This window comes from Doryrhamphus excisus, linkage group LG17, assembly GCF_037039965.1.
Source record: "Doryrhamphus excisus strain RoL-2023G ecotype Guam linkage group LG17, RoL_Dexc_Guam_v1.1, whole genome shotgun sequence".
Classification (NCBI taxonomy): Eukaryota; Metazoa; Chordata; class Actinopteri; order Syngnathiformes; family Syngnathidae; genus Doryrhamphus; species Doryrhamphus excisus.
The window spans coordinates 10,270,684-10,296,014 of NC_136373.1; the positions used below are offsets into that span (position 1 = coordinate 10,270,684).

The 25,331-nt window shown below is 43.4% G+C and overlaps 2 protein-coding genes and 1 long non-coding RNA gene across 6 annotated transcripts; all 3 read right to left on the reverse strand.

Moving 5' to 3' along the window:
- Positions 1-451: 451 nt before the first annotated feature.
- On the reverse strand, positions 452-15,413 carry LOC131137349 (rho GTPase-activating protein 4-like). Of its 2 annotated transcripts, none has more exons than XM_058085199.2 (22): positions 15,050-15,413; positions 11,734-11,822; positions 11,494-11,665; positions 11,265-11,427; positions 11,056-11,118; positions 10,858-10,983; positions 10,644-10,772; positions 8,544-8,765; positions 8,363-8,464; positions 8,070-8,252; positions 7,840-7,924; positions 7,328-7,355; positions 7,159-7,258; positions 7,009-7,069; positions 6,856-6,933; positions 6,646-6,774; positions 6,460-6,565; positions 1,880-2,107; positions 1,760-1,815; positions 1,452-1,701; positions 1,334-1,376; positions 452-1,237 (listed from the first exon to the last, which is right to left on the reverse strand). In XM_058085199.2, the coding sequence occupies exons 2-22, from the start codon at positions 11,798-11,800 to the stop codon at positions 1,091-1,093; spliced, it is 2,538 nt and encodes an 845-aa protein (XP_057941182.2). In that variant the 5' UTR covers positions 11,801-11,822; positions 15,050-15,413; the 3' UTR covers positions 452-1,090. The 2 variants fall into 2 exon arrangements, with proteins under 2 accessions (XP_057941182.2, XP_078654025.1); XM_078797899.1 differs by having other exon boundaries at positions 1,452-1,683; positions 15,050-15,411.
- A 2,404-nt stretch (positions 15,414-17,817) lies between these two features.
- On the reverse strand, positions 17,818-19,103 carry LOC144901995 (uncharacterized). The gene is made up of 3 exons (XR_013630208.1): positions 18,971-19,103; positions 18,364-18,492; positions 17,818-17,931 (listed from the first exon to the last, which is right to left on the reverse strand). It is a non-coding gene; the product is annotated as an uncharacterized LOC144901995 (long non-coding RNA).
- A 2,872-nt stretch (positions 19,104-21,975) lies between these two features.
- On the reverse strand, positions 21,976-25,091 carry naa10 (N-alpha-acetyltransferase 10, NatA catalytic subuni). Of its 3 annotated transcripts, none has more exons than XM_078797591.1 (8): positions 24,924-25,091; positions 24,672-24,770; positions 24,543-24,601; positions 24,419-24,464; positions 23,273-23,388; positions 23,148-23,192; positions 22,398-22,506; positions 21,976-22,351 (listed from the first exon to the last, which is right to left on the reverse strand). In XM_078797591.1, exons 1-8 carry the CDS (start codon positions 24,942-24,944, stop codon positions 22,136-22,138), a joined length of 711 nt encoding a protein of 236 aa, XP_078653717.1. In that variant the 5' UTR covers positions 24,945-25,091; the 3' UTR covers positions 21,976-22,135. The 3 variants fall into 3 exon arrangements, with proteins under 3 accessions (XP_078653717.1, XP_057940393.1, XP_057940394.1); XM_058084410.2 differs by having other exon boundaries at positions 21,976-22,303; positions 22,422-22,506; positions 24,924-25,090; XM_058084411.2 differs by having other exon boundaries at positions 22,090-22,303; positions 22,384-22,506; positions 24,924-25,090.
- Between the last annotated feature and the right edge of the window lie 240 nt (positions 25,092-25,331).

Below are 25,331 nucleotides of genomic sequence, written 5' to 3' on the forward strand. Positions count from 1 at the left end.
TGAAACATGAGGTTTATGTTAATAATAAAATAATCGTTCAAATTCTGAGAGCAGAAAGGCAGTGGCTTTGCAGTATATTGTGTACATGTTACTTCAGCTTGATTGTCACTTGGCCACTAGATGGCAGCATAACGCCTTTTAATTCAGTTACGTTAACTCCTTTTGAAGAATACTACTTTGCTGTATTATATTACAAATTGAATCACATTTCCTGTTTTATTATCATATGACATCTGTATAGTTATATTATTATGTCCAGGCTACCATCCAGACATCTGTTGTCAGTGACGTGCAGTTAAAGGGCACGTCCATCCATCCCTTTCCTATAGCGCTTATCCTCACTAGGGTCGCAGGGCATGCTGGAGCCTACCCCAGCTGGAGAGGCGGGTTACACCCAGGACTGGTCACCAGCCAACCAAGACATTCATACCTGTGGACAACTTGTGGCAGAATAACCATTTATTCGGTTTCCCAAAATATATACAAATCAGTAAGTCAAAGAATTTGTACAAATACTCCAATTATATACACATTTCTTACAATCCATTTTCTATGCCGCTTATCAATAAGATCACAGGGTATCCTGGAGCCTATCCCAGCTGGAGAGGTGGGGTACACCCTGGACTGGTGGCCAGCCAATCACAGGGCACATATAGACAAACAACCATTCCCACCCACATTCATACCTATGGACAATTTGGAGTGGCCAATTAACCTAGCATGTTTTTGGAATGGGGGAGGAAACCGGAGTACCCGGAGAAAACCCACGCATCCACGGGGAGAACATGCAAGCTCCACACAGAGATGGCCGACTTAGGTTCAAGAACAGTTTGAATCCTTGTGACTTATTTGATGAAGGCAACATATCATGAATTGTCTGAAACCATAAAGTTTATGCTAACAGCTATACAGATGTTGATATTGAAATAATAAAGTTTATGCTTACATCTATACAGATGTCGATATTCCAATGTCAATCATCCCACAGCTTTAATGTTCCACAAGCAGAAAGCAACCCGTCTTCCCCAAATGTACAGTCACGTGTTTAAAGCAGCTTTAATCACTGTACGGTAGTTCAATGCCCCACGTCTCAGTCCTGTGGGAGATCTCCTTGGAGCTGCCCTGTTCCTCTCCCCTTGCGCCCCCCCCTCTTTTGAGCTGCCTGGCCAGAGGTCTCTTGCAGTGTGTGCTTTGAGATGAGCTCCTTGAAGACCGAGTCCATCTGGCGACAGACCTCCTGGGGTATGAAATCAAACATGATGAGAAGCTGCAACACTCCAGTGCGTATACATTATGGTTGTCTACATGAGACTTAAATTTCAACAGTGCAAACCTTGTCGACTTGAACTGCATCTTCAGGGGAGGCTTGTAACTGTCTGTCAAGAGGACAAAAAAGCTGCAGAAGAAGCTCCGCCCACAAACGGTGGAATTGTGAGTGTGGCTGCACTCACTCTCTGCGTGCAAAACCAGGCGAGTGGATCCTTCGGGGCCTGCCCTGGGGCCCCGTGGGAATCTGGAGGACGATCTTTGCCCCGGAAGGGATGCCGACTCCTGCTGCTGGTCCTGATGCTGACCTACGGTGTTCTGCGAGGCCACCCTTGTTGGATTTAGAACCCTCTGCTCTTTTCTGCGGGGGTCCTGTGGCCGAGCTGCTGTGATTTACCAAGTGCCCCACTTCCGCTTCTGTTGCACATCCAGTATCTGGCGGTTATTCATTGGGATAAGAAACAGCAAACACCTAGAATACGTATAAACTCACCTGGTTTAGCATGAGAGAACTCTGCCTCCCCGTCCCCTTCCTCAACGAGGGCTTCACTGTGAAGGAAAACGCCACCAGATTGTGTAACAGCACGTTTTTGTGAAAAAGCTTTTGTCCTACCAGTCATCGTGTTCCTGCGTCATGCACTTCTCGTACACGGGACCTCTGACCTCGCTCTGACCGGGGAAGATGCTCTCGTGCTGGAGGATGAAGCTCTTCACCAGAGCGTTGATCTGAGGCTGCAGGGTGACCACGTCGTCGTCGTCGGCCCCCCGGACCAGGCTGGGGCCAAAACAGACGGCAAGGTTGTATGGCTGCATCATGTTCTCGTCGCTGTATTGAGACACGCTGGACACAAAAATACATATGCTCAAATGATTCCGAATTATTATTCACCAGGGGTGTCCAACATGTATTCTTTCTTTTGCTAATTTGGTTGAATTTAATTTCACGTGCTGTGGTAGTTATTGTTTGAACCACAACTTCCTACAACTCAACAGCTCCAAAACCGAAGCCATGCTGGTCGGTATTCCGCATCAAGTAGATCATCCCCCACAACCGAAATCACCTTTGCTGGTCAGGTCATTCCACTCTCCACGGCAGTCACCAACCTGGGTGTGAGAATGGACTCCCACATGACATGTGACACCCACATAAAGCATCTGTGTAAGAACTCCTACCACCTTAGGAACATTGCCAAGCTCCGCCCCACACTTTCTCTGCCCGATGCTGAAAAACTGGTACACGCCTTTGTCTCCTCCAGGCTGGATTATTGTAATGCGCTTCTCATCGGGATCCCTAGCAAGAGCATTCACAAGCTCTACTACATCCAGAACAGCGCTGCTAGGATCCTGATGAGGGCGCGGAAATACGATCATATCATCCCCATCCTGGAATCACTGCACTGGCTCCCTGTGGAACTGAGGATTCAATCTAAGATTGCCCTCCTCACCCACCAGTGTGTACACGGTGACGCTCCAGCCTACCTAAAGGAACTCCTCCTCCCCCAGATCTCTTCACGCACCCTCCGCTCAAGCACAGCAACCTCCTCAGGGTCCCCAGAACCAAGCTGCACAGCATGGGCGATCGAGCCTTCTGCTCGGCTGCTCCCAGTCTGTGGAATGCTCTTCCCGACCATCTGAGAGCGCCACAGACTGTGGATTCCTTTAAACGGAGCCTAATGACTTACCTTTTTACAAAGGACTTTTTTTTTCAAAAATATACATACATACATACATACATACATACATACATACACACCTTTTGTTGTTTTATTGCTTCACTGTAGGTTATAAGCTTTCTTTGTAGCACTTTGAGATTTCTGTATTGTAAAGTGCAATATAAATAAAATGTATTATTATTATTATTAGGCTGCATGGCGGTCGAGTGGTTAGGGCGCAGACCTCACAGCTAGGAGACCTGGGTTCAATTCCACCCTCTGCCATCTCTGTGTGTAGTTTGCATGTTCTCCACGTGCATGCGTGGGTTTTCTCCAGGTACTCCGGTTTCCTCCCACATTCCAAAAACATGCTAGGTTAATTGGCCACTCTAAATTTTTTTTTTTAGATGTGTTAGCATACATGGTCAATAATACTTCATATGTGTAATATATTGGCGAGTTATTTTATTTGGGACCCTTATTAAAAGGTTTAACTAGTATGCACATGTTGCTAGGGTCTTTATTCACCAAGACCCATCCAAGTAATAACTTATTCATCTCCAGTTGAGTCAGGTTGGATAGTTTCCAAGCATGGACAGCCAGCTTTAAATCACACCACAGATTTTCAATCATATTTCGGTCTGGTGACTGAGATGGCCATTCCAGAACGTTGTACTTGTTCCTCTGCATGAATGCCTTAGTAGAATTGGAGCAGTGTTTAGGGTCATTGTCTTGGTGGAAGTATCCAGCCAACTTCAACTTTGTCACTGATTCTTGAAGACTGTTGGCAACAATCTGCTGATACTGACTGGAATCCATGCCACCTTCAACTTGAAGATTTCCAGTACCTGCACTGGTCACACAGCCCCACAGCATGATGGAACCACCACCAAATGTTACTGTGGGTAGCAAGTGTTTGTCTTGGAATGCTGTGTTCTTCATCCACCATGGATACCGCCCCGCGTTATGTCCAAATAACTCCATTTGACTTTCATCAGTCCACAGCATCTTATTCCAAAATGAAGCTGGCTTGTCCAAAAGTGCTTTAGCATACCTCAAGCCACTCCGTTTGTGGCATGTGATCAGAAACTCTCCCAGAATAGCTGAATAGTTGAAGGATGCACTGTGACACCATCTGCACCAAGATCATGTTGGAGGTCTTTGGAGCTGGTCTTGGCCTGCCACTCCGGGCCTTAACTAGAACTGTTCCTGTGGTCTTCCATGTCCTCACTATGTTGCTCAGAGTGGAAGCTGACAGCTGAAATCTCTGAGGTAGCTTTTGTATCCTTCCCCTAGACGATGTTGATGTTGAACAATCTTTGCTCTCAGGTCATGTGACAGTTGTTTTGAGGCTACCATGGTGCTACTCTTCAGAGAAGATGCAACTTGCCATTGGCCATCTTAAATACCCTTTCTATGATTGGCTTCACTTGTGTATGCAGGTCAAGGGTCAATGAGCTTACCCAACTAATAACCCAATTAGTGTTAGCTTTAGCACTGATGATTGATTGATTGGGAGTGCAGCTCCCGATTGGGAGTGCAGCTCCCGATTGGGAGTGCAGCTCCCGATTGGGAGTGCAGCTCCCGATTGGGAGTGCAGCTCCCGATTGGGAGTGCAGCTCCCGATTGGGAGTGCAGCTCCCGATTGGGAGTACAGCTCCCGAGTGTCCCTTCACAGAAGCTGCTTTCACTTTGTTGGTCGAGTGTTCTTGGTATCCCATGCTTGCGTTTTTTTTCTCGAGCTCAACAAGGTTGAGGTTAGCTTTGTTGACACGGGAGGATGATATACGGCCATCCTCACCACAGTTGAAACACAAACCACGGTCTCGGCTTAGCTGCGGACTGAGGTGGCAAGTGGCTGGCCTTCTTGTGTTGTGGCGCTTGCTTGGAAGCTGGTGGGGCGTTTGTGGACAGAAGGGTACACATTTGGCAATGAAACTGTTGGATTTGCTTCCTTAGTTCTTCCAGCTCATAGTGGAACCACAGGAACAGGCGCTCCGAGATTGAATGTTGACTCCATGTCTGGAAGAGCCAAGGTGTTTCTTCATTAAGGATTAATTGTCTGCCCTCTTCTTTTCCAACATTTCAGAAAATGGCGGTGGGTTGTGTCTCTGCTGTTCCAGTTCTAGCTTCGTTATCACAGAGTTGTCCCAGAAACCGCAACAGAATTGCTTCAGGAGATGGCCGTCCCTTTCAACAGCTGGAAATCCAACAGTGCCGATTGTGAGCTTAGCCTTTGGAGGCAAGAAGAAGGTTGCTCTCCAGGGTGCTGGGATATCTAAATATTGCACATACAGTTCTTCACCATCCTGTACTGTGGCAAAGGACTGTTGGCCATGGGGGGGTGGCTCCTTTAATGAGGTCAGCTGCAGGCCCTCCATGATACTCTGGTGACGTTTGCGACAGGCTGGGGTCACATGCAATGATTCAGTTTGGGACAGCCAAGCTTTGTAGTCCATTATTTGTTATTTGGTTTGGGCTCCTCCCTGAAGTTCACAGTTCCACATGTCCAAAAGGAGTAGGAAGAAGCAAAGCTTATTAAATCCTACTCCATCTGGTGCTTTTACAATCAGTAACTGTTACATTTGTTCACTTCCTGCTTTCCATAAAACAGTTTAAGGTTGTTGGTTTTTTTTTATAATGTACCTCGTACCAAAGTAGGAGGTGATATGACCATCCAATGACATAATGGGTACCATAGTAAGTGTCAATATAGTGATATATATAGCACATCATGACTGGTTCAAGACTCTTCATCCTTGTATTTAGCAAACATCAACTGCTTGTATTGTTTCTTGAATTGGCTCATCGTTGTGCATTGTTTGAGGTCCTTACTCAATCCATTCCATAGTTTGATTCCACATACTGAAATGCTATGGCTTTTTAACGTAGTCCTAGCATAGAAGTGTTTCAAATGTACTTCTTCCCTGAGATCATATTTCTCCTCTCTTGTAGAGAAGTATTGGATGACATTTTTAGCTAATTGGTTATTTTTAGCCTTATGCATTATTTTAGCTGTTTGAAGATGAACTATATCAGTAAGTTGAAGTATTTGTGATTTTAGAAATAAGGAGTTAGTATGTTCTCTCTGTAGGCGGCATTATGAATTATCCTTACTGACCTTTTTTGCAGTACATTTAGCGAGTGAAGATTGCTTTTATAGTTATTATCCCATATTTCCACACAATAAGTAAGATATGGTAGAACCAGAGAGCAATAAAGAGTGTGGAGTGATTTCTGATTGAGAACAAATTTTGCTTTGTTCAATACTGAAATATTTCTGGCCACCTTATGTTGTATATTTGTAATATGAGGTTTCTAGCTCATATTTTCATCTATTGTGATCCCCAGAAATGTATTTTCGTTCACCCTTCCAATGTCCACACCGTCTATTTGTATTCGCTGGTGCGTGTCCATTCTGCTGTTACCAAACAGCATGATTTTAGTTTTAGTTAGGTTCAAGGACAATCTATTATCATCAAACCATCTTTTTAGTTTGACCATTTCTTCTCTGACCTTTCTAAAATGAAAGTAGACTTACTGGTGAAGAAAAGCAAAGAGGTATCTCATGACGATGATAACCGACTCGGGGTAGGAAGAGATGACCGTTTTCAGCTGCTCGGCTCGTTCTGCCTCGTTTTTTATCTCTGAGAGACAAAAAGGAGAGGATGAGTGACTAGCAGCGAGAATTCATTTGACTATGCTAAATCTGACCAAGAACACTCACGTGCGTACTCCAGCAGCCGACTGATGCTGTCCACTGGGAAAAGGGGGTTCTTCAAATTTCTAAAATACAGCTTGAGCACTCCAGCAACCGAGTCCAGGTCGTACTTTTGCTCAGCCAGGGGGTCCTCCCCTGCAGACCAAAGAAACAACAACAACTTCCAATGCTATGATGAGACATCCACGTTCCTATACCAACGCTACAAAGGCCGACCTCGCTCAAATGAGTCTCTCAAGTTGTTGACCTCCATCTGAGAGCCTGACACCCGAAATATGCCCTCATGGTGGAGACCTGAAAACATAATGGCGACTAAATTCTCATGAAAGTGACAGTAAACACATTCTATCGTGTGGCGTGGGGGCTCACCATTGAGGTTAATAAAGCGAACGCAACTTTCAACAACAACTGGAATCTGCTGACCTGATGCCTGCAGGACATGAAAAACAGTCCAACGAGATGCAAGCTGCCAAGTATATTCAATACAGCTAATACATCGAATAATAAAAGTGTCATTACCTGAGTAAAAGACAGCATATCGCCGTTGAACAGCTTTTGGTTGTGCAACAAATTCACACTGGAGGGATTTTTGCGAACACGCGTAGACTTTGCATTTTGTCTGTTGAGACAAATCGTTAACTAAATTCATCATTCATCAATCTAAATCATTCTCTTTAGTGTACGTTACCTTGTTTGCTGCCAATCGGAAGCCTCCCCTAGAATACGGGTGAATAAAAGATATAGATATAGTGCTCAAACAATGCACAACGATGAGCCAATTCAAGAAACAATACAAGCAGTTGATGTTTGCTAAATACAAGGATGAAGAGTCTTGAACCAGTCATGATGTGCTATATATATCACTATATTGACACTTACTATGGTACCCATTATGTCATTGGATGGTCATATCACCTCGCACTTTGGTACAAGGTACATTATTAAAAAAACAAAAACAAACTTAAACTGTATTATGGAAAGTAGGAAGTGAACAAATGTAACAGTTACTGATTGTAAAAGTACCAGATGGAGGGGTAGGATTTCATAAGCTCTGCTTCTTCCTACTCCTTTTGGACATGTGGAACTGAACTAATCTGATGCATGTTCATATGAAATAAAACCATTACCATTTAAACACTCCATCATGTCACGTGAAAGCAAAGGTCTTGTTTACGTCAGAAGAAAATACAGAAGCAATACCTTTCTCTATGGCGACTTTAAGCAAGTCATGCTTGGCTTGCAGCTTGGACACCAGAGAGCTGCCAACAAGGAACTCTTTAACTCTCTGTAAGACGAAGAAGCAGTCATATGTTCTCAGTGGTTGCTGCAGTTTTGGCCATCATGGCCGACAACCACAATGTTGTCTACAGGGGGCCACCAATGGGCCATCATGGCCACACGTACAGGATGCCAGTGTGGTTTCAACTCACAGTGAAGTAGAGGTTTTCTATTTCCTGCTGGTTGGCCCTGCGGCGAGCCACACTGGGACGAACCGACTGGTTTTCAGTGTTCTCCTCATGGGATGAGCCGCTACTGCTGCTGTTGTACTCAAAATCCATGTCATTGATGGTCTCCAGCAGGGAGGACTGGGACGCAGTCATGCGCTTATTGACCTGTGGCAGAGGACAAATGCATTTTATTAAGTCCGGCAGAACGGCAAGCCAGTTCCACAGACGTTGTTAGCCTCGAACACGATGGACAGACAAAGTGGGTGATGCTTCACCTCCTGTGTTTCCTCCGTGACGGCTCTCAGCCTGGTTTGGATCTGTTTGAATCTGGTCTCCAGTTCGCATCTCATCTCATTATCCGCACTAATCTCGGAAACCTACAAGACCAAACACAAAGTACCGTAATCACGAAATATCCACAGAAAGACAAACCTCTCCGATGCTGAAGACCCACACCTGGTCCCCATCATGCGGCTGGTAGGGGAAGCGAAGGGGCATACAGAAGGTGTGGTGGTGGTCCTGGAGGAGAGTGTCTCTGTCCTGGCACTGGTCCAGTCTCGACACGGAGCCCTGGAGCTGCTGCAGGCTTGAGTTCAGGTTCAGCTGGAACTGGCGGCGATTGGACAGATAGGCTTGCATCACCCGGCCCAGAGATAGGTGGTACCCGACATCGGCACACTGGGAACAAAGCCGGGTTTTTAACACCCAAGATGGCTGATTTAGGGGACTGACAATGACCTGTCTCTCATGTTGCAGTAGTATTGCATCACATGTTCACAGGTACCAAAGAGGAGAATACATGCATGGACAGATTTCCAAGGGAATGCCCACATTTTGGGGTTTCTCCACCCAGAGTTTGAAGCAGAGTCCGGGCCCTGCCCCCAATGTGAGGATAGAGCACAGACCACTAAGGCTGAAATGTTAACAACATTGAACCGTTGGGATTCTTGGAAGGGGTTGGACCATCGCGCTTCAAATTATAATAATAAATTCATGCATTATTCTCTTTATCCAGACCTTCACCAAAAATTTATCAAGTCATTCCTGGTCCATGAGCCACCCCACTACAAAGTTTGGTGGAAATCACTTTGGAATTTTAAGTGGAAAACTGCCATTTGTGTCCGTCTTTCTATTTACTGCATCTTATTTCCTCCAAAATCGAATCTATACACACACACACACACATATATATATATATTAGGGATCGACCAATATGTTTTTTTTGCGGCTGATGCCAATACTGATTTTTTTCCATCACCCTTAGCCGATGGCCGATTTTGCTTGGGCCGATATTTGTGGCCGATACTGCTTTTGATCCTTCAATTTACATGAAAAAAATGAGCATGATAACAAATATTACAGGTCTCATGTTTAAACAAATATTTATTGAAATGTAAACACTGAACACAGTAGGATTCAGCTTTCTTAAACACACATTTAAACGGCATTATCAACTTTAAAAGGAATAAATATTCAACCATGTGCAAAACATTTCTGTCGTAGTTTAAATGTATCTAGCATTGATGTGATGACTGCTCCTCCGCAGCGTGACACGCACCCCCCCCCCCCCCCCCCGCCTCCACACACACACACACACACAATTTAGTACGATATATAAAACATTTCTCTCATCATTAAAGTTCGTGTTGTGCACGATAAAGACCTCTGATAGCAGACACGGCTGCTCCAATTCCTTCTGTGTGTGTGTATAACACGACACGCATTTAAAGTTGCATAGCTGTTCATTCTTGTTCTGCTCAACAAGTGAGAGTGCTTTTATTCGTCTGTTGCGTTGGTATGTGATGTTTTTGGGCTTTCTTGTTGTCACACCATGACTTAAACTGTTATGCCGAGGAACACCCAGTGAAATGTGATGGGCTTAACAAAGTGTTTAAAAGCAAGCTAACTCTAATACTGAAAACGCGCCCTTGATGTGATTCAACAGTGGGGGCGGGGTACCGCGACTATGTGTGTTGCGGGGTCCTCTGCAGCCGGGGCAACACAAAGCTGCCTCGGCGGATGCCTGACTGTAAATCATGCGGCGGAAAATACATCGGCAATCCCACGCGCGTATCGGCCGATACCGATACAAGGGAAAAAACCGCAAATATCGGCCCGATATATCGGCCGATCCTTCATATACATATATACATATATATAAAATATGGAATACGCCTACTGTGTAAGGCAGAGCGTGAGTACTGCCACCAGAGGTCTACAAATGAATTTATTTCACTCATGTGAATGTTCCTGTTCAAACCATCAGATTTGAACTCTGTGACAGTGGCATCGGGACCAAACCTCAATAACTCGCACTGAGGCCATATTGGACTAGGACTGGGGAGGAGATCCCTCCCATGGGACCATTCAGTGCATTCACGGATAAGGAGGCCATACACCCTCCTAAATTAACTGCATCATGACTTTTTCATATAGTTTTGTCATCAAGGAAGATATTCAATTCCAACAAATCTGGGATGTGTACTTTAAACTTTTTCAGAGTACGTATCCTACTTGAGTGGTGGATTTGTGTCCCTCAGGCCCCTGCAGACTCACGTCAATGAGTGTGGAGATGTCTTGGAGGTAGTACTTGTTCATGGAAGTGTTGGCTGCAGCCAAGTTGAGCAGATAATCATTTCTGGCCTTGCTGCACTTCAGGTAAATATCCTGGACTTTTCCTTGCCTCTACAAGCACATGAAACCAACAGGACTTTCACGTCTGGTGAACCTTGCTGAAAGTACATCCGTAAACACTTGGGAGGGCGTTTACCTTCTCAATCAGCCTCTCCAGTTTTTTGGCGCTTTGTCGCTGCTTTTCCTCCTGTTTCTCAGCCTCCTTCAACTTTCCCTCCGCGCACACATAGTCAGCCTGGTACTGGTGATAAGTCCGCCACGCCTGCCCAGGTAGAGGAACATGCACTCATTTATTCAGTCAGCAAACTGGTTCTGTGTTTGGTTTGTCACTTACAGTCTGCAGCTCTGTGGTCACCTTGAGCAGTCCGTCTTGAAGCTGCATGCAGATGTCTTTACTCTGGATCGGTCAAGTGGAGTCCCAGGCAGAACATAGAACGTATAGGATATGATGTTGATGTCAGGAGGTGAACATGAGATAGAAATGGCTTAAGGTGGCCTGCAGGTGCAGACACGTCAACGCTTCATGGGCCAAAGCTTCACTACCTTCTTGGCAAGTCGCTGTGTGTACTCCAGGCAATGCGTGAGGGGTTGGACAAGAAGGCTGCTGCAGCTCTCACTGAGCCCATTGTGGTCTTTGCTCTCTTGGCGGGTGTGGGACAGGAGAGCCAACCAGACCTGGGCCACAGACTGAGTGCTGGGCTCCTTCCTAAGATGATAAAACTCATCCGTGAGACGCCGACGGGAGTTCACGGGCACAAGATTCTAAAATGACCTTTTGATCCTGTTAGTGAACCTCTCGGCCAGTTTCTCCAAGGAGCGAGAGTACTCGCTTTCGATCTCGCCCCGTCGCCGCAGGTAGTCCGCTAGATCCTGCAGTTGTTGACTCTTATGCTCCAGCTGCAAGTCCAGAACTTTCAGTTGGTCCAGAAGCTGGCACCGCACCTCTGAAACGTGGAAGTAAAGACAATCATTCAAGGTAAAGCATAAAAACACGAGATTTGTGTGTGTTTACCCTTAATTTGAGTGTCATAGTCCACCACGCTAACCTTGTCCTTCCTGAGCTTCACGTGGGAAGCCATGGTTGCCCCCACGGGTGGGATTCTGTTTAACAAAGTCATTGTTTAATGCGTGTAGAACATTGTAACCGGAAGTGCAGAAGTTAATGCATCGTGCAATGCAGTTGGCCTGCCTTCTGTTGAACGGCACAGAACTACAGTAGAATTTGGCATAGGCAGCCGCCCCCACCGGTCATGATGCAGACTGGAGCCAAAATAGCTCTGGCAGCACCGCAGATGGCCTAAAATAGGGTCAACCACATGGGCTAAACCTCAGTGGGGATGTATTGGACAGAAAGTCGTGATACACATTCAGTTAGAAATGCACCATGAGGTCATGTAACTGCACCAAAGCAGACCTCGGACCATGGGCTGCATGTGTGCTGCTGACATTGGAGTACTGCGGTTCGTTGAGGGTAACGAATTTCAACATGTACGTCCCTCCTTTATTGTGGTTCATTGGTTCTAGACCAAACTAAGTGGATTTCTGTGAAGTCTGATTCAATATTAATAAAATTAATAGTTAGAGTATAGAAAAGCCTGTTTAGGACTTTCTAAATACAGTTTTTAGAGCCCTGTAGACATGAAATAACACCCCTATGGTCACATTTACACTCATATTATTCTTTGTTTACACCACACTGCAAAGCACTAACGCTACAGTTGTGGCGCAGCAAAATATACTGTATAATATTGAGTATATTTTCACCAGTATTGGTTCATCTGTCATAAATCATAATTGGCAAAATATATCAGGCTCTGGTAAATACACATTCTCCACACATGGAACACACCTCCATGACCGTCCTTCAAAATAAGAGCACTGTTTGCCCCATGTCTGCGTAAACAAAACATGTCATAAAAATATCTTCCATATGCAGTTGGAATGGCATGGGTGACTCCATCTTCCTTCATGACAAGCACAGCCATTACAGTTGGTTGGAGATTTAGTAGAAAGTGTGCAGAGGCTGACATCCATTAGTACAGTTAGCCAGATTGTTACCAATAAATACATGTGCTTTACCATTTCAGACAAGTCTATTTCATTAGCTTAAAGGGGTGTTTTATTGGAATTTGGCCCATCATTTACAATCCTTGTGTGAACCATGAACACATATTCCTTTCACTTTTATGTGCATTATAATGCCAGAAAATTAGTTAATATGAGCTAGCTAGCAGGAGTTTGCATGTTCTCCCCGTGCATGTGTGGGTTTTCTCCGGGTATTCCGGTTTTCTCCCACATTCCAAAAACATGCTAGCTTCATTGGCTTCTCCAAATTGTCCATAGGCCCAAGGCCACCAGTCCAGGGTGTACCCCGCCTCTCACCCGAAGACAGCTGGGATAGGCTCCAGCACCCTCGCGACCCTCGTGAATATAAGCGGTAGAAAATGGATGGATAGTCATATTGTGATACATCCCAAACACTAGACATTACCATCACAAATTTGGGTCAATAAGGTAGCTTTTAGCATTTTGAAGCACGACTATGGGAATATTTGATCATTGATCAAAAAGAACATTTGTGAGGTCAGAAGTCACCAATGTTGGACCTGAGACTCACCATTCTTGTTCAGATTAATCCCAAAAAGGTGTTGATTGGTTGTTCTTCCACTTAAACTCATCCAAGCATGCCTCTACAGGCAAATGTGCTGTGTGCATATTCATGTTGGAAAGGGCCTTCCATACATAAATATTCCCACAGCATTGCAAGCCTACAATAATACAAGGAAATACAGCTGGAATAGGCGCAGATTCTGGAAGATCTAGAAAGCTTTCTGTGCTGGTTATTGTGTGTAGCTGCTATAGGAGTCAACAACTCAATACTAAAGGCTGAAAAAGGAGCATAACATACGAAATGTATCTTGTTTTGTTTGAGGTAATGTAACAAAATTGTTCAGGCTTACCAACATTTCACTTTCACTGAAACAACTACTTTGCCAAATACACCATAACTAATATTCATAGTTTGGCCACTCGGGGCGGTGCAGCTATTCTCCCTCAGTAAAAGTACTGACTCAACTTCCTCACTGCGCTGAGGAAGGCTTGATGGAGAAAACGTGGCTTGCACGTCTTATGTATTGATTCCTGATTTAACAGTTGAGTACCCATTTACAGTATCATAACATACAAGAAAGAAGTATTAATATACTTAGAAATAACTAAGGTCCGTTTCTGTGATGTTTGGGGAATATACAAGTGGTTTTGTGGGTACATTCGAAGAGTCCGATATTCCCGCTAGTCATTTTTTGTGTAAACCTGCCATTTCATACATGTCTTAACTCAGTGCCATTAGCAGCCATTGTCTGTTTGATATATTTGCTTATTAATGCAAAATTGTCTCATTTTAGTAAGAAAAGTGTGAGTTTATGTTTGAAGAATTTGACGTGATACATAAGAACAACTTTTATGTTCGTGTTTATCGGTGCAATGTAAGTGAATTTATAGATTTATAAATGTTACTGTAAATAAACGCTGAGGAAGGCTTGATGGAGAAGACATTGCTTGCACGCCTCATCATTGATTCCTGTTTTAACAGGCCATTACGTCATCCACAAACATACTGAGACCTGTAACATGCACTCCTATGGAGCAGCTACACACAATAGCCAGCACAGAAAGCTTTCTAAATCTTCCGGAATCTGCACCTACATCAGCTGTATTTCCTTGAATTACCAAAACGCTCAGTTTTAATTTATTACACCTACAGTTCACCTTATGTGATTGTGGCATGCCCATATAAGGAAGTCACCGGCACAAGGTTCACTGTGAGGTCACAGTGAACCAGTGTTAGAAAACTCTCTGAAAGAGAACGTTTTGAGCCATCCCAAACTTCTTTCAGGACTCATTTCCAAATGAGCAAACTTTGTTATCTGAAACTTTATTGTTTAACACCAGATTGACGTTCTAACTTTTAGGTCAGGAAAGTAGGTCCCCTTTAAAAGGGGAAGAGTGGGGTTTGCTTGCTGCCCCCCCCCCCCCCCCACACACTCTCCTCTGTCTACTTCCTCATTTTCACAAGACACTCTTAGCATTCTCTATTTAAACACAGATGTCACTCCTCCATTGCTAATGTGAACAAACCGCCAGAACACAAACGACAAGCATTTCTCATCTTCCATATGTCACCCCCCAGACTGAATGGAACACGTTTGGCCTGAAGGCTGGACGTGACGCCAAGAGGAACATTACAGGGATAAAGGAACGTTCACAAACACGAGAGAGCTTAAGATTGTTAACAAGTGCTTTTCAAAAAGAGGGTGTGAGAGTCTTACCTGGGGAGGAGCAGGCTTGACTACTCTCTGTGAGCGCAAGTCAATAATGCCAGTCAACACACGGCACAGCACCACCAGCACTAAACTGCCTCACCTCCCCCTCACGTTGGACAGGGTGGATGTGGGTGGAGTGGAACTCATCTCAATTTCTCACTCTCATTCGTTGACTCCCCCCAACCCTCCTCCTCCTATGCTTTCTCTTTCCGATTTACACTTGGATGCCCTCAGGAGGCGTCCGACCTGGTGCCAATGTGGAGCTTTATGGGGTCAAACTTCCTGTGGCCTTCACGGTCCTCCTGGAAGAACCTGCGTACGCCCGCTAAAGTCCAATCACACACGCAGCTGCTCCACCAATTAGGAGGCCAAAGCAGCTGTTGCAGTTAGCATGCTAACAGCTTGAACAGCCTCTTGGCACAAGGCCGAGGCCACGATGCATTGTGAGATCATACTTTATGATGACTTGTTCACCATGACAACAACACCCCTTGAGCCTGTAGTGGCGTCTCATGATGCAGCTTCAAATAAAACAAAGTCTTGCTTTGAACACAGCGGTGTTGTTGGCCTCTCACACAAACACTCAACTGTTTCCTGGGAAATTAACATGTGTTTCATTTCTGACAGCCAATGTCTCGGAAAAGGTCAGCGGCGTGCATGACTTTGCTCTTTTTTTTCTGAGTCGGGCACTTCTCACTGACACACTTCCTTCCTCTAAATGAGAAACATGTTTATGTTGCAAAATCGGAATCGGAAAGAATAAACGTATCATGGCGGCTTTAGCTTTAGCTTTGGGTGGAGATAAGACTCAAGCTCTTTAATATTTGTTTTCCATCATCATATGACTTATGGTGAAGACTACTGCAGCCTGGAACCTCTTCTAAGTGACCTGGGAAATGTCCTCTGAGTGTCTATTTAGATATTGCCACTAGAGGGCGCCAGAGTTAACCTTGACACATTTTCCCCATCCCAAATGTTACACCGGTACGAAATCACCAAATACAACATGCCATTTGACTGATAATAAGAATTGTACTGCAAGTATACTACTGTAAGTATACTTAGATAAGGTACTTTGACTGTGCCTATAAAATGAAAAACATCAACCGGAGTAAATGCTAAAATAAAAAACTCCTAACTGAAATATATAAATGAACTAATCCAAGTCTCAAATACTCATCAAAAGAAAGTAACTTCCACACCTCCGTCACCTACAAAAAACTGAAAGCGGGCCTCGCAAATACGCCCCCTACTGTTAGTACCGGCGTGGTAATACTACTAATTCTACTAATATTAACCAAAACTATTCATATTGCTATCTATTAAAATAGACTGACATTTCAAACTTTACATTCAAGTTTAGTTTGTTGGAAATGACATTTTCCTCACCCTACCAAGGCCAAAAGGGCCATTTTAGTAACTTTAAGCCAATTAGTTGAATTTCCACTTTTTGCGTGTTCCTAACTCTCCTGTTGTGAGAAGAAAAAAGGACTCAGAAACTTCTTGATTTACAAAATCTATTAAAAATACATGAAACCGAATAGAATTGGATGGACAATGAATCAGGGCTGCACGGTGGCCTTATAGCTAGGAGACCCAAGTTCGATTCCACCCTCGGCCATCTCTGTGTGGAGTTTGTATGTTCTCCCCGTGCATGCGTGGGTTTTCTCCGGGTACTCCGGTTTCCTCCCCCATTCTAAAAACATGCTAGGTTAATTGGCCACTCCAAATTGTCCATAGGTATGAATGTGGGTGGGAATGGTTGTTTGTCTATATGTGCCCTGTGATTGGCTGGCCACCAGTCCAGATGGGATAGGTTCCAGCACCCCTGTGACCCTTATGAGGATAAGCGGTAAAAAATGAATGACAATGAATCAGGACAGTTTGTCGTCCCCAGAGCTCAGACTGGCCAAATATCTCTCCTTGTCCTCCTCAGCTCCCAACAAACTCCATCCATCCATTTTCTATGCTGCTTATCCTCACAAGGGTTGCAGCATCATTCCTTGACGAAGCTTGTATGACACAAACAATGTGATGAAGTGGTATCTCTGCTGATGAGATGCATACAGTACGGTACAAACAGTACTTCATCCCAAGGCTGTCCTGCTTGTCTTTGCTAATATGAGCTTACCATATTGTTGCATGACCTTTGACTCACTTAATCAGTTGATCCTTTTAGTCCATGGCTGGTTAATACCACATCATTTTTATTTCTTCTGGGCTACTTGGAATTACTCGCTAGATAGATTACGCTGCAAAATAGTTCGTAGTCAATAACCATACTTTATTTATTTTGAGGCACTTGGACTGATTCACACACTCTTAAAAATGCTGGGTTAAAAACAACCCAATCTGGGTTGTTTCCCAACCCAACGCTGGTTAAATATAGGACCAACCTCGCGTTGGGTTATTTTAACCCAACAAGTTGGGTTGGTTCTCTTAACCCAACAATTGGGTTGTACATTGGGTTGTTCATATGACCCAACGCTGGGTTCATATTTACTACACGGCTGGGTTATTTCAACCCAACAAGTTGGGTTGCCAATATACCATATATATATATATATATATATATATAATTTATTTATTTTTATTGTATGCTAATATTATTAATAATATATTACAATGACACCAATGTAACAATAAAATATTTATTTATTATATATAATATATTTATATTACATTTCCAGAACATACAAATATAACAACTCACAACATTTCCTTCACATATGAACAAATTATGTCCAAAAAAATTACATTTTAAGAACGGGTGAGGGGGACAGCTATGAGATAGTGATATATACATAGAACAAGAGGCTCTGTGAGCAGCAGCACAAATGGGTAGGCGATTGTGCCTGCTGCAAGTATTCCACCATGTTAGCTCCGACCTATGATGAGAAAAGAAAAAAAGGTAAGTATTTTGTAAGTATTTCTAGCAGTGCAGAGCAATTGTCATCAGCTCTCTACTGAAGCTATTTCAATATACGTATATTCTACGGGGAGAAGTGTGACACCTGTAAAGTCAATGGCGTGTTCAACAATTTATTCAGGGGGTTTGGCCAGTCTAATGTTTGGTCTGTGGTTTATACGTCACACATCACTATGGAGTAACAACTTACACCAAGTTACAACTTGTAAGAATAGTGCTTCATGAAATGAGAAACAGCCAAATGTTACGCTGTCACACATTCCACGAAATACAATCTTTTCAAGTCGCTCCTCATAAAAAGAGTCCTGCTTTAAAACTGTGTAAAAGAACAACTGGAGTCATGTCACAATTCATTTACATTTTAATTTCTGTTGAAAGGTAAATTACTTACCAGCTTAACATCGATGAAGGCTCTCTTCACCTCCTGAATACTCGCCCGGGCCAATTTCCTGCCCTTTTTAAACACAGGCGGAGGGAGCAGGATGGGCAGCAGCGTCATGGGCAACTTCTCCCCTGGCATCTGTAGGACAATTATGGGTGTCATTACCAGATTGTTGAGAACATGAGTTTTAAATATTATAATATATTACAATTTTAGATAAAACTGTTTTCAATATGTTCCACTACTGTGCAGTGTTGTCGTATTGCAATCAACCCTAAAATAATATTGAGAAAATGTCTCGATTATGTTTACTTGGTCTATATTAAAACACAAAAACACACCCCAAACATTTTTTTTTACCAATTGGGATCATAATGTGTACCATAGAGGGTTTGTCATCATTGTCTCAAGCAGTGGTGAGCAAACTTTGACTCGCAGGCTGATATAACAGCAATATATATTGGAATCACAAGATGGCTCACCCTGTTAAAAATGTGGGTATTGGTACAAGCAACAGTGACTGACCCACCGCAATTTCTTATGTCTATAACATATAGCAGGCACAGTAGCTACTGTAAAACAATACCCATAAAATGAAGGCATGAAGATGACTTACCTTTCAATCAGCCCCGGTAGCTGCCACTCAGTCAATTTGGAACTGACAAACTCATCCATAGATACTTTTCAGCGAACTGAAACATCACAAAGAGGGTGCATAAGAACAAACATACCATGAAATGAAATAAGATTCAGTAGTCCAAACATTTATATGCAACTTACAAAACTGTCGTCGAATTCGCGCCCAAACTGATTAGTATACAGTGGACTATCGGTGGCTAACGGAAGCCCGCTAGCATGCAGCAGTCTAGCTTAAAAAAACACCGGTTCATCAGCACGCTCGTATTAATTCACGAGATTCTTTAACTTGATATCACATAAAATGGCAAATTGACGAGATAACTGACGTTGTCCTCATAACTATCACACATGTCTCTTGTAATTTCAACAACATAGTTTGGTTCCTACATAGCTCGCCAGCGAATGTGTTCGCTTGCCACTTTTGGAGGGAATGGAAGTTTGCTAAGGTTACCGATCGATTCCTCAAGCTAGTACTCAACAGTGCTTCACGAACTTACATTTTAACACGTTTATGAAGCGTTATATAATAATATAAAGTCATTTATACGGTAAAACAATAGTGGGAATGTAACAAACCTTGCTCCGTGCTGAAATTGGTCTCCTCAGATGAAATGTGGGGTCCGAACGAAGTAAGTTTGTGGGCGGGGCTTTGTTGCGCGTGTCCAAAATTCTACCCAACGCTCTGGGTTGTCCAAAATAACCCAGCACAATATAATGGAAATCACAACCCAGCAGCAAATAACTCAGCACCCAACAGAGTTAACCCAGCGAATTGGGTTCTCAGAATACCCAACTCAATAAAAATAACCCAATTAAATGACCCAACAGGCTCAACCCAGCGATTGGGTCAAAAAAATAACCCAGCATTTTTAAGAGTGCATAGATAATTACTGAATCACTGAAAGGGCTGCACGGCGGTCGAGTGGTACTCAAGTGGAAACCGGGTACTCTGGTTTCCTCCCACATTCCAAAAACATGCTAGGTTAATTGGTGACTCCAAATAGTCCATAGGTAAGAATGTGAGTGTGAATGGTTGTTTGTCTATATGTGCCCTGTGATTGGTGACCAGTCCAGGGTGGACCCCGCCTCTCGCCCGAAGACAGGTGGGATAGGCTCCAGCACCCCCCGCGACCCTCATGAGGAAAAAGCGGTAGAAAATGAATGAATGAATGGGCTGCACGGTGGTCGAGTGGTACTCAAGTGGAAACCGGGTACTCTGGTTTCCTCCCACATTCCAAAAACATGCTAGGTTAATTGGTGACTCCAAATAGTCCATAGGTATGAATGTGAGTGTGAATGGTTGTTTGTCCATATGTGCCCTGTGATTGGCGACCAGTCCAGGGTGTACCCCGCCTCTCGCCCAAAGACAGGTGGGATAGGCTCCAGCACCCCCATGAGGATAAGCGGTAGAAAATGAATGAATGAATCACTGAACACTTGTGTAATGCAATGATGTCAACACTATTAACACAAACACTATTACATCACATACTAATTATGTTGAAATACTCTTCTTAAAGGGGACTAATTATGCAATTTTTTTGGCCCTTTGTATTGAGTTGTGGACTCCTACAGAGCAGCTACACACAATAACCCGCACAGAAAGGCACGCTCAGTCTGCTGTGGTTGGTCACACCACCGAGTGCATATAAAGACTTATGGTTTGTGCCGCAAACTTCTTAGGATAATTTTTGTTTAATAAATTGATAAACACGGATTTATCTTTTACAGCTGGGGAAATAAATCCTCCAGTTAATACAGAGACAACGATTCCTATTATGTGGCATCTAAGGTGTTTGCGCCACAATATTTCAACACACTTACCTTCAAGTTTCAACGGGTTTCCTCGTGCTTTGCCTTTTTTTTGTCTTGCTCACCGGATTGGTGATGCACGCCATGTTGAAATCTGACCCACGGTAGCTCTGCAAGGGCCTGCCTGCACGCTCACCCGGGTTTGGTCAGATGTTGAGTGATGTCAATCATTGCACGGGCAGATTGCGGAGACTGTTTTCTCTCCTTCGCCTCACGATAGCGCAAGTGCATCCATTGCGCATAACTCGCTACCCTTCACGCAAAAGCAACCAAACACTGCTCACCGCTACCTGCCAGCCAGGCATTGCTGAAACGTTTTATTTTTGCACTGTATTATATTCTCCAACACAAGAAACATCCATGCAACTTGAACTTGAAGAATATGTTTTAAATCTTTTCTATTTGATGTGGGGTGATAATTCTGTAAGCTTAGTTTATTTAAGAGAAAATTTTTAACTGAATAATAGTTTAAAAGTAAATCACATGCCATAAAGATAAAGGGGGAAAAAGTTTTGTATCGGCGATACTGTCGCTGTCTTTACTTGGTACGGGGTCGATACCAACCCCAGCATGTGACTTTCAGACTTGTAGGCAACGTATTTCTGTCCCAGCAGGGGGCAGCAGTTATGTTTTCCTTCCATTGGTAGCGACAGCTTGGATATGAAGAAGACGGAAGTTGCTTAAGTTCCAGAGACAAAAATACTGGCAGCTTACGCTGGCACTGCGTTTGCCTGGCGATGGATCTGTCACGATCACGAATGTTAGGGGTGACATTGGTGACGCCATTGTTGTTGGTCGATATTCTAGAAATATTTGTGCACACACATGCGTCTAGTTTACACGCACATATCTGTAAATACTTCAAACACATGCAAACATCTGTAAATAGATTACTATTTTCTGTTTTCTAAATTTGTGAATAAATCTAGTTATTTTGACCCCCCCCACACGTTTCATACAAGTAAACTGTTCAGATGTTTGAGGTCCCGTTAAAACAAAAAATCAGTCACCGCTCTGCTTGAATTTGCGTCTCTGCAGAAAAAGCTTATTTTCTCTCTTTTGTTTGATGAAAATCGGGTGTTTTGGGCCAAACCCACCCCATGTTCTACTGCCCATTTATCAAGACCCAAAAAGGCTAGAAACAGACTTTTTCTGATGAAAGAAGAGCGTGTTTCCTGACATAGTTTCAATGTTGATGCCCTTGTATGAATCTGTTACAAGTTTAGGCCAAAATGAAATTGCTTACAGTTGATGTCATTGTCAAAGATCAATAAAAAGAGGAGATGCGGCTCCATTGTTTTCATTTGTACAGTAAAAAGTTGAATGACCGTCATTGAGAATCAGATGAAGAATCTTTGACGTCTGTGCTCTCTGTAGCCTCGCTCACTTCACTCAGCTCTTTGCTTTCTCCCCCACTGTCTCTCTCGCTCTCCCTTTCCTGGTCGCCGGAACCGGGTGGGGCTTCCTGACCTGGAATGCGCACGCCTGGTTTTCTCAACTGCAGGACAAACACAATTGTGCCAATCAAGATTGTGCGTTCTGTTAGCTGACCGTTGAGGCCTCACGTGGAGATCTTACCAAGTGATGGCCACTGTGTGTTGAAGACAATCATGTACCTCATCTGCCATGTGGGCCAGGTCTCTCTTCATAGCGTAGGCATCTTCCCCATCTGCATAGTATTTTGGTTCTACTTCACTGATCCTGTACATGAAAGACAAACTCTCAAATGTAGTCAAGGTCATTTTTTATGTACCTTTTACTATATAGCAGCCGAGGAACAAAAAAGTGCATTTCAGTACTGCATCCAATTGGTGTACTGTTGGCACTAGGTATGAAGGCGCCTACTCCAGTAGGCTTTGAGCAAAAGCCACCTTTTGAACAAATGTTCTGTCATTGTTAAGGATGTAGTGGTGTATGGAATATTTTATTAACAGTACCATTTAAAGTAGTTTGGTCCAGCTGGACTTGATTCTTGGACCTCCGCATTACAAACTAAGCACTTTAGTAGCTGAGATAGACAGCTTCGAGAGAGCTATGTGTGTCATGTGTGTTGTTCTACATCGTCGTGGTGCAGTTTTGGCTGAATTTCTGTTTTTTTTTTTATTAGATATTTTTAGGGACGCTCCAATCATGGTTTCATGTTGCCAATTCCCATCATTGGCCAATCATATGGATGGGGGGGTACGTTAGGATAATTCTAAGGTCTCCTGAATGCCGTATGAAAATAACGTTTTATGAAGAGAGTACAGTACTTTCATTTAGTTATTGTTTTTTCCAACTTTTTGGTGACATGGGCACTTGAAGGTTTTAACAGTACAACAATGCTGAGAAAACAGACTTACTGGAACTTCAATGTGTTTGAATACAGATGCAGGGCTGCCCGATTGCTGCAGTGAGGAGAAGGACATGGTTAGAAGACAAGATGAAACAAGATGATGAAACAAGTCACATTAATTGATTAGTGTACCTTTTGCGAACATGAAGCGAGACATATTTGGCATTAAAGTTTTCTATCATGGCACGGCTAGCCTGGTCCATTAGCTTCTGAGCCAGGCCCAGACGTCTATGGGAGCGCTTCACTGCCTGTAAGACAGTGAAGCAGAACAGTATAAAGACAGTGTACGTGGTTATTGTGTGCCAGTAGCATGTTCTGAATGTTGCATATTAAAGAAATGTAAATATTAGTACTCACAACACAATGCAGTTTTAAATGAAAAGTACAAACCTACATGGCCCTGTGTGAAAAATGATCAACTGTGATTGCCCCCAAAACTAATACGTGGTTGGGCCACCCTTGGCAGCAACTGCAATCAAGTGTTTGTGATAACTTGCAATGAGTCTGTTACAGCACTGTGGAGAAATATTGGCCCACTCATCTTGGTAAAATTGTTGGGATTCAGACACTTTGGAGGGTTTTCAAGCATGAACCACTAAGGTCATGTATGGAAGTCCGTTTCTGCCACTGGAAAAAAAATTATCCCTATGGTAAGTCGAAATAATGAGGTAAAAAGTCGAAATTATGAGACAGAAAGTCATAATAACAGCTTTGTAGAAAAGTCACAGCAGCAGCTCTTCTCTCCTGTTCCGACATGGATTGCGAGTACTTTAAGTGTCGATTTACAAGTGATGAAATACTTAATTTGCTGGGGACTTCACGTGGAACTGTACTAAGCAAAGGCACATAGGAAAGACTTTTGAGGCACTGAAATAATAAAAGGCTGTTCACAACTGTCTGGCCATTTTGCCAAGTGACAAAGACGACTGTGAAAAAAGACGGCTCCTGCGGCACATCCGTAGTTGGTATCTCAAAATTTCGACTTTCTTATCTCGAAATTGCCACTTTCCATTGGGATAATTTTTTTTCCCAGTGGCAGAAACGGGCTTCCCTAGTCGTGACAGCATCTCAAGAGGATCACTTTTTCCACACAGGGACATGCAGTTTTTTCCCCCTCCCTTAGTAATAAAATGTTTCATTATTATTTTTTTATTAATACATCACAAATTGGGTAAGCACCTTTTCACACCACTGTGCATACATCACGTGACCAGCACATTTTGTTGCTTTGTTTACCTGCAAAATCAGCTTTGGTATGTAGATTTTAATCAGACTTACCAAGGAAGTGATGTGTCCATGGGGGACATCATCTGGGTCCTCCTCCCTAAAAGGTATTTACAAAGGCTTTATGGTTAATTAGCTTGGTGGTGAAGTAAGGAACACTGCTTACAAGACTGCTTACATCTTTGCCAGAACGTAACCAACTATTTTTCCATTTTCATCCTCTGCAATGTACGAGAGCTGGAACGAAGAACATACGTGTCAACAATACATGCAAACTGTAGCGTTAGGACGTAGCAACATGACGAACCTGGGGCCAGGACAATCCATGATAGAAGTAGTATTTCATTTGGTAGTTTTCTGGCAGACACAGGAGGTTACAGTGCTGCATATTCATAAGGTCCTCCGGCTGCAATGAAGGAAATACATGTTGATCATGAAGGAGAATAACGATGCCCATTCAGGTAGTAGCTACATTTGGACATCCTTAACGTGATGTAGCTAGCGAAGCTAACCTTCCATGCAGACAGCATGGTTGCCAGTAGAATATGAACTTGCTTACCCTGGCGTTTCGAATATTCATTTTGTTGAACTTTTTCGTGTGTGGTCTACGAAGATGGCTGATTTTAAAATACAATGCTCAAACACTTCATAATAATAGCACTGGGACAAGAAGGAGCCGGTGTGCTAACTAGCTTAGTCGCTTTGCTAGCAAAAAGGTGGGAGGAGGGAAAGATATAGAGTTCCGCAATGACATGTCACTTCCGGTCATAGTGTGAGTTGGCCCTTCACCATAAAAGTTGTGACGGCAGACGCAAGATGCAGATACATTCATATCATGGGTTGTAGTTTCAAAAGCAACTATAAAGTGACATCTGGAAAATGTCGTAAAATCCCGCTATTGTCGTAACCCTTAATACGAATAAAAATAATCATGTATCAACAATCAATAACAATACTAATGAACTGG

Bases quoted from the DNA above. Each gene is read 5' to 3' on its own strand.
- LOC131137349 (XM_058085199.2), bottom strand. From the start codon at position 11,800: ATGGCTTCCCACGTGAAGCTCAGGAAGGACAAGGTTAGCGTGGTGGAC. The intron at 11,119-11,264 runs GTAGTGAAGCTT...TGACCGATCCAG, and splicing joins CACAGCGACTTGCCAAGAAG to AGTAAAGACATCTGCATGCA. The intron at 1,377-1,451 runs GTGAGTGCAGCC...TCCTCTTGACAG, and splicing joins CCTGGTTTTGCACGCAGAGA to ACAGTTACAAGCCTCCCCTG.
- naa10 (XM_078797591.1), bottom strand. From the start codon at position 24,944: ATGAATATTCGAAACGCCAGG. The intron at 23,193-23,272 runs GTACACTAATCA...TCCTCACTGCAG, and splicing joins TCGCTTCATGTTCGCAAAAG to CAATCGGGCAGCCCTGCATC. The intron at 22,352-22,397 runs GTGGCCATCACT...CTCAACGGTCAG, and splicing joins ATGATTGTCTTCAACACACA to CTAACAGAACGCACAATCTT.